At 40.3% G+C, this 8579-nt stretch overlaps 1 protein-coding gene across 1 annotated transcript; it reads right to left on the minus strand.

Moving 5' to 3' along the window:
* Positions 1-361: 361 nt before the first annotated feature.
* LOC119069333 (3'-5' RNA helicase YTHDC2-like) lies at positions 362-5686 on the minus strand. Its single transcript, XM_037173398.1, has 9 exons — positions 5176-5686; positions 4616-5119; positions 3962-4104; positions 2944-3903; positions 2452-2877; positions 2089-2391; positions 975-2030; positions 754-893; positions 362-675 (listed from the first exon to the last, which is right to left on the minus strand). The coding sequence occupies exons 1-9, from the start codon at positions 5381-5383 to the stop codon at positions 537-539; spliced, it is 3879 nt and encodes a 1292-aa protein (XP_037029293.1). The 5' UTR covers positions 5384-5686; the 3' UTR covers positions 362-536.
* Between the last annotated feature and the right edge of the window lie 2893 nt (positions 5687-8579).

An 8579-nucleotide genomic window follows, 5' to 3' on the forward strand; every position in this document is an offset into this window, starting at 1 on the left:
TAATGACACCTCACACGACCTTGTACGTTTCGTGCAGCCGGAGAAATTTCCATATGAAAAGTGCATGGTTTAGGTTTCCATTCACCTCTCGCTATACATACAAGCATCGATGAATTTTCAAAAAAACATTTTTGGCTTCTAGGGACCAATACCTATCGAGGCACATATAAAAAGGACCGGTGGAAAATGCGTCCGATTTCGGCAGGTCGTTTTTCAAAAGAATCCCTCAAAATATCGTGAAGCCAGTAGCGCTATTATTCAAACTGGCGCAGTACGATGATTATGTACCGATTCTGCATGCTTCGGCAGAATTAAGAAGTGTAAGTGGAAAATGGTTTTTCAATAAATTTTGCGATGTAGCAGTAGTATGAATGAACTTCCGTTTATTTCATTGTTTTCTTGTTGTTCACTTAGACTGTAAGTATAGTTTTGAGATCATAACATTAAGTAGTTGCACGTATCTAACATAATATCACATGGGTCGGTAAAAAACCATTTTCCGTTAATTTTTCGTCGAAAGTGCAAAATCGTTTCACTTAAGAGCTAGCACTGGTGCCAATAAATAGGTGGAACAGCTTCTCCGCCAAAGTGGTATCGAAAATCTCTTCTCCATTTTTATATTCGTCCAAGTTTTTAGTGCCGCGAGGATCATTACTAGCAAAACCTTTGAGATTTCTGAGAGAAAAACAAAAACCAAAAAAAATTGGAAAATCATGAAACAGTCACCACGCAGACAGTAACAAGAATTCTTACCGTGTTTTGGCAAAAGACACTTCATCCTTCGACAAGCATTCAATACTCAAAAGATTTCCGGTTCGATTCAATCGACCCACTCCAAAAAATGCCCCATTCGGCACTATGAAGAACAAAATGATGTCGGGACTTGGCTCGGACTGAAAATGTGAAACACAAAGAAAACGAATTGTAGAGAGCACTGCCTTTCTTACCGAATGCATTTTCGGAATCAAGCTTACGTTTTTTATCGATTTGAACAGCCGTAACGAGGATACCAAATATGGCCACCTCTTCGACGATCCCCACGAATTCACGATCGCCTTTTTCGACTCGGCGTGCAGAATAAAGTACCGAACTTTCGCATTTAACATCACTTGGCCCTTGAAATGCGACACATACGGCGTGTTGTTGGCAACACTTCCATTGCCGTTTCGGTTATAAAGCGTTGCTGGTTGAGAACGACTGGGATAGTTCAATTGATTATTCGATTGAAATTGGAAAGAGGACTGCTGATGGTTGTGATGTTGATGTCCCTGGTTGAAGAATTTTCCATTCGGTGGTCCGCCTCTATGCCGTTCCACACCGTTTTTATTTCGCGGATTACCTTTGAGCGGCAAAAGAATCGGTCGCAGACCCACATCTTTCGGACTTCTAAATCCTGCAATTGAATCTTCGGTCTCCAGGACCTGCGCAATTACGTTAACAATTCGACTGTCATTTGCGCTAAGGCCTGGTTTCCTTTCCACACAGCACAACGTTTTCATGAACATTGAGTTCAATTTGATTCGCAACTCATGGACCATAACGGCAACCTCTTCGTCCGTCAGGAAAGCTATCCAATCGTCGAGCACCAATTTCACTGTCGGCAGATCATCGTTTTCGGAATCCGATTCCTCATCCAAGCAAATTACATTGTTTTTCGGTATGTACATTGGCCCGCCGAAAAGGGCTATCGTGAGTGGTGTGACAACCGTATTATTTCGCACCAGACATAAGCGTTCCACGCGCGACTTTTCTTCATAAACAAGCCATTCGGATGGCAGATGAGTCAGTATCGTTTTCAACGATTTCAAATTCTTTTCACGCAACACCGACGTCACATGCGGCAGTAGCTTTTTCTCTTGTTTCGATTTCAAATTGCCGACTTTACGATCGACTCGACATACATTCGGATAGAAACCAGCTACGAAGCAAGCTTTAACAGTAGCAAAGTTGTTTGAGTTCTGATTTACGTCAGCCATGTCTCCAGCGCCTCTCGGCAATATAAATCCAATGGTACGCAGTTGTCCCAAAATCTGTAACAAAATTGAAGATCAGTGCCACAGCGAGAGTTTCGATTGAATTGTTCCTTACCTGCGTACGGAATCCGTTGATGAGTTCCATAATTCCACTGCTGACTTGATTTTCTCTGCAAAATCTGTAGTCCTGTCCTTTAGTCTTATGCTCCACCCACAACTGATACAATTTAATAAAGACCATAAGATCACTGCAAGAACCGTCGGCCAATGTCTTGCGAGACAGACTCGCTGGCGTGTCACCCTCAAAATTCAAGACAAATGGATCCTTCACTGATAAGGCACTGACAATAGTCAAAACTGGATCCAAACATTTCAGTAAAATCGAGTACAAAAGCATTTTCCCGAGTTGAACGTCAACCTAATAGAGGTACCCTGAGTAATTATTGCTTGAAAAATGATAAAAAAATCAATTTCCTACGGGCAAATCGACCAGCCGGTAACCCAATTCGGTTACGTTCTCTTTTTCGTTCAGAGCGCCAATTGTCTTCAGCAGTTTAATACTTTGATTGATGGTAGACGTTGACGGCGGTTGAAGAGCCATCGAGAGGTAGTCGGTTATGGTTGTCTTTGTCATAATGCGTGCATGCAGACATAACTCCGTTAACGGAATACGCAACAGTTCGGGCAGCGTAAACTCTTCCATCGCATCAAATCTTTGCTTCGAATACAGTCTGTAACAAAAACCGGGTTTGGTGCGGCCAGCCCGACCCATTCGCTGTTTCGCACATGCTTTCGATATCCACGTTGACGTTAAACTCGTAGACTCGGACAACGAGTCATACGAAATTTGTTTGACTTTGCCGCAATCGATTACATAGACCACGTCGTCTATGGTCAAGCTCGTCTAAACAAACGAAGAAATGTTAAATGGGTCCCAGCCGAAATACTCGTTTTTCTTTTGTGTACTTACCTCAGCAATGTTCGTCGACAAAATAACTTTTCGTGATCCCGGTGCAGGTGGAGCAAAAACCCGTTTCTGATCAGACGTTTCCATATTTCCATGCAAGAATAACACTTCGATGTTGGCAGCAATATCACCCTCGCTGATCGTATTCATTTGCTCGACGATGGTATCGTAGCCGGGCAGAAACACCAAAATGCTACCGTCTGGCATCTGTTCGTGAATGAATTTAATTGTTTTGAACAGCAAATCCTGATCGATTTCGGTTTCGTTGGTTTGTTCGAGGTACGACTGCAAGCGCTTCTGATTGTCCTTTTTCCTTTGCTCATTCTCAATGTTTACGGGATCGAGTTCTTCAGCACGCTGCAGCAATTCAACGCATTTGGCGTGACCATAATTTAAAGCCCACTCCGTGGCAGTGTACCCAAAGCCACCGATAACTGATGGATCGGCTCCCATTTTCAGTAATACCTCAATAACATCCGGAAGATCGTTTATCGCCGCAATCATCAATGCATTCAGTTCGGTATCGCTGTGTTTAACGTTCACATCGACACCTTCACCGGTAACCAAGTAGAAGAACTGACTAAAATCACATCTACCATAAAAACACTCCTGAAGCGTCTCGTTAATGATTTCGCTCTGATCGTCCACCACGGCCTGAACATCTAGTCGCTTTGATGACTTCTTTTTATTCCCTTTCACCACTGTTGATGCAATTGGCTTCAACGCCTCGCTTTGTATTTGCTTGTCCGCATATCGAAGCATTCCAAGCACATCTTCGAGCTGGTTAATTTCAACGGGATACATGCGCCCCGGAATTTTTAGCAACGGACAGGCAAAATAGGCCGTGTAAATATCCGTATCAATCGTTGCCGACATCAGTATGACTTTCAGTTTGGGATTATCAGCCATTGCCTCCTTAATGGCAATAAACAAAAAATCGGTGTACTTGTCGCGTTCATGTACCTGCAATAGGGAACAACATCAGAAGCACGTTCTGTTTGAAATTGTGGGCAGACATTACTTCATCCATCACAATGTGCGTGATTCGACTCAGCCAAGTTGCCGAACTGTCACTGATCAGACATCGTAGCAGAAATCCGCTTGTAGTGTAAATCAAATTCGATGTCGGGCTCACTTTGCTCTCCAGGCGAATCTGATAGCCAACTGTGAAAGAAGGAAATTTGTTTCAAACTTACTTCAAATACGACACAAAAAGTGGAGATTCGGAAAATTTAGCAAAATCCAAGAGTTTTCCCCCAATGATGATGAGGTTCATGAGATTCATGAGTTAGGACTTCGAGTTAGTAATTGGCAAAAGCACACAAATCATTCAATGACATTCACCCAATAAGAGTTATAGCAAAGACCAGAGCAACAACAATTCAATGGACAATAGCAATTAAACGAAAAACTGCTTCAGGTAGACTGCATGCATATGGGTTCACCATCTTTTCATTTGGAATTTCTTACGGATGTTTTAGAATAATTTCAGTTGTGGACACACTGTCCATCGTCGCTGCCTAAATAATAAAAAATATTGTCGCAAGCAACAGGAACAGTTGCCATCCCTTTGAGAATGTTTTCGTAGACATTCCGGAACCGACAACACAAAAAAGAAAACACTGACCTCGAACAGCTGCTCTATGCAGCACCACATGCAATTGATAAATCTTACCTGTGCTCCCAACAATTTCTCCTCGTTCATACGCAACTCTGTCTGCCATTGACACAGCTGCAATTCTTCGCGGTTGGGTACATATAATGCGGCACGGTTCACTCCTGGCAGTGTGATCTTCCAAGATGTACTGAGGCACTTGAGTAGTTTTACCGGAACCGGTATCGCCGGCTATAACAACCACTCGGTTCGTATTGATCATTTCAATGATTGTTGGGCGGTATTCGGTGATGGGTAATTTAGCGTGCGTGTCAATGATGTCACGCGAAACAGAAATGTGTGGTGGCACCAACAGTTTGAATATGGCAAAGCCGTAGTAGTACTGATTCGGTTTTTTGTTCGTTGCCAGTTCCTTGGCATCGGAACGTTCGCGATCGGTCACTTTGTGTTCGATGAGAAATCGTTTGATTAGATTCGACGATTCCGAGGACATTGTCAGTACGGCGTCGTATGAAATTTGCGTATTAGTGTTAGGCTTATAGACTGTCAGGAAACGGTTAATGCCTGAAACAAAGTCACTGTAGAAACATGGCACTCAATCTCACTTGTTTACCGTTTACCTTTGCCATGTGATTTTGATTTCAATCCCATCGACTGAGCGTACTTATGTACAAAGCCTCGTTGAGTGTTTGTAAACGATACGGGAAATGCATGCGTTTGCATATCGTCGTCGGCAATAAAAGCTTGTATTTGTTTCTGCACGGCAATCCGTAAGCTTTCTTCCATCAGGAAGTTTTTCGAATTGCGATCGGTTGCTTTTGTAGCCATTGTAATCGTAATGAATCGATGTAAAACAATAGAAAATATATTTTTTGTGTATGGTGTCGACGAAAATAACGGTTCAATTTTCACTTATAATTTTGTGGCAAAATGCGGCGGCAGTATCACACCGAATTACGTACAAAGTTTCATTCAAAATTTGTTACTTTTTGGATAAACAATTTTGAACCGATTCTGCCAAAGAAACTATAAGAATAACAATTCGAAATGAAACACTTCACTCCGTCTTATTATCCAACCTCTTTTTGACTTTTCAATGTGACATATGTGAATGCGAAAACGGGTGTAATGGTAAAAACGTTTACAACACAACCACCACACGAACAAAATTGTTGAGAAGAAGAAGCACATTTATAGCAAGAGTGGCAAGAGTACAGTCAGTTTAGCATCGATTGTGCGTGTGTGTGTGTGTGTGGTGTGTGTTGAATGTTGCCATGAAAGAATTTACAGAATGCAAATTTTTCGATTCGAAATTTAGCGCCAAAAAATTTGAAATATTTTATTAAATCTCTTGAAGGAAGAATTCTTCACTGAATCAACAGTTCGTTGCACGACTTCCACAAAATCTCAAATCACGAATCTCTAAACACAAATTGTAACCAGTATTGTGAAGATACCACAGGCTCTAGTCCTTCAGCACTCTCGCTTTTGAAGCTAGGAGGGTTTGAGAAATAATATGTCTGATGTATGTTCTACTCGGTTTACATTGCAACAACGCACTTCAAGCATGAGTGGTACTCTAAATAGGATCCCAACAAAAATCTCTTCGAGAAAAGTGTGACGCAGTCTTTGAAGTACAATTTCTAAAATGAATGATATCGCTAGAGTTGACGCTTTCAGCTTCGTTACGCAAAAATTAAATTTTACACCCAATTTTAGTTCAAACAAGCTGGCCTAGTTTTTCTCATCATCTGCCAAATAATGTTTACCAAAAAAAAAATTTGACTGTAAACAACCAAAATTTTACCAAAAAAGTCTGCGTCGCAAAGTGGCAGATGTTCAAAAACTCGAAAGTTTGACGAAAATCGAAAATTTGACGAAAATCCAAAATTTGACGAAATTTGAAAATTTGACGAAAATTGAAAATTTGACGAAAGTCCCCTCTGTGCTACTCGCAAAACTCTGAGACTTTGCCGATGAAAGTAACTATCTATCTGCCACCATTCAAGAAATAACTCTAAAACCCTAATTGACCACCCATTTCTAACTTTCGCCATTTTTCACATATGCCCCTCTGTTCTAATCGTAAAACTCTGAGACTTTGCCGAAGAAAGTAACTCTCTATCTCTCATAAGCCAAAAAATGTTACTCCTTTCATCCTACGCTCGAGTAGCTTAAAATTTGGTCACCTGACCACTCTAGCTCAACCGAATCTGTACCAATTTTTCTAATTATTTTCTTGTTCGATTTGTGTGGCGAATACCTTTCATTTGATGGGTCACACGCCCCTGTAGGTTTACAGTTGCAACGTTGCAACGTAAAACAAAAAGTTTTCGTTTTTATTAGCTTTGAATTCCTCAGCGATACAACACTTCACATAATACAGAGCAGAGGCGCCGACTACGGTCTTGCCGCGAGGCTCGGGCAACACTATGACCAAATTTGTCGAGGCTGAGCAACACTATGACTCGACGACACAATAAATACAGGGGTCGTACTACTCCTTATTTTCCTGATTTTCCTTATTTTTGAAAAAACCACCTTATTCCTCCTTATTTTTGAAAAAGTTCCTTTTTTTCCTTATTTTTCAATAATTTTGACGAGAAAACTACATTTTTGGATAACAGATAATAAAAAAAAATCGCTGCGCGGCAGAATACTGAGCAATAGGGTCATCGTAAATCTTCACCCGATCTCCTACTGCTAGTAAACAAACCATAGAAATGTAGTTCCTTGTTGTCGATTTTACTGAAGAAAAATATCCACGTGGATTACAGTAATTTTGCTACCTTCCCACTCAATGGGAAGAGCGGTGTTGAAGAAGGGGAGGGAGGGTAGAATTGAAGGTAACGGACGAATGTTTGGAAAGAATTGCCTCTGTCTCACGCTAAAAAGCGCGGTCATACTAAGTCAGCTAAAGCATCGACTTTACAAAAAGTCAGTCTAAGAAACAATCTAACGACAATAGAGCACAGTGGGGGAGGGGGTCCCAAAGTTTCAAAATTTTGGTGGACGCCACTTGTGTGCGACCTGTTGGAGGCTTGAAAAGGTCAATGGAATCTACCTGTTCCAAGTCATCTATGGGAAGAATCATTATTTTATTATTTCACTGATGTACTAAGAGGGAAACTTTCCCAACAAACTATTTGGTGGTAGATCACACAAAAAAACAAGACCTACATAAACTTAAATTCATTTGATCAAATTATTGTGTTGTTTACAAATTTGATATAATTCTGACCTCAAATCTCTACTTCACCTAAAAGAAAATTAAGGAATGTAGCATATTGAGAAATGTACAGTTTATCCTGAGGTTCAAAACACGACCTACAACCAATGGAATGTTGTAAAGAACCATAGTCTTATTTTGTGGGTTGTGTGGATTATTTGTATTAATATTTACACGTAAATATTCACAGTCCACAAAATAAACAATTGACATGGTATAAGAAAGTAGCGGTAAGCTAAGGTTAATAATTTCAAATTAACTTTTACTATTAAACCATGGTAATTCATAGGCGAAAAATTCTTCACTGAGTGAACATTCGTTTCGTTGAGTTAACGCTGTCAAGTTTAACTTTGAGGTTAGATTTCTCACGATGTACTTTGGTCGTGAAAGTTTACCCAGATGTCATGAACGTTTCGTTTCTGAACGTGGCCCATTGCGTTTAAGTGGATTTAAGTGGATTAAATTAGTGTAAAATCGTTGAATATGGGTATGGGAATTTTTGAAAAACTTCGTAATTTTTGATTATGAGCCTAAAAAAGCGTGCAGGGGGTGTGCGTATAAAAAATCATCAAGATTTTTACCCAAAAATTTACTTCCAAGCTCCTTATTTTCTCCTTAATTTCAACCGAAAAATTCCTTATTTTCTCCTTATTTTTTTAAAAAACCTCCTTATTTCCTTAATAAGGCACGCCATTTTTGAGTGCGAGGTCTGATAAATATCATTTTTACATAAAAAATGATTTAAACTGTAGAAGAAAACGAGCATGTAAGTCAAAAATTCTCGCTGCGTGGCAT

Source organism: Bradysia coprophila (genome assembly GCF_014529535.1).
Source record: "Bradysia coprophila strain Holo2 chromosome X unlocalized genomic scaffold, BU_Bcop_v1 contig_26, whole genome shotgun sequence".
Classification (NCBI taxonomy): domain Eukaryota; kingdom Metazoa; phylum Arthropoda; class Insecta; order Diptera; family Sciaridae; genus Bradysia; species Bradysia coprophila.

Bases quoted from the DNA above. Each gene is read 5' to 3' on its own strand.
- LOC119069333 (XM_037173398.1), bottom strand. From the start codon at position 5,383: ATGGCTACAAAAGCAACCGATCGCAATTCGAAAAACTTCCTGATGGAA. The intron at 5,120-5,175 runs GTAAACGGTAAA...ACTTTGTTTCAG, and splicing joins ATCAAAATCACATGGCAAAG to GCATTAACCGTTTCCTGACA. The intron at 2,031-2,088 runs GTAAGGAACAAT...ATTTTGTTACAG, and splicing joins TCAACGGATTCCGTACGCAG to ATTTTGGGACAACTGCGTAC.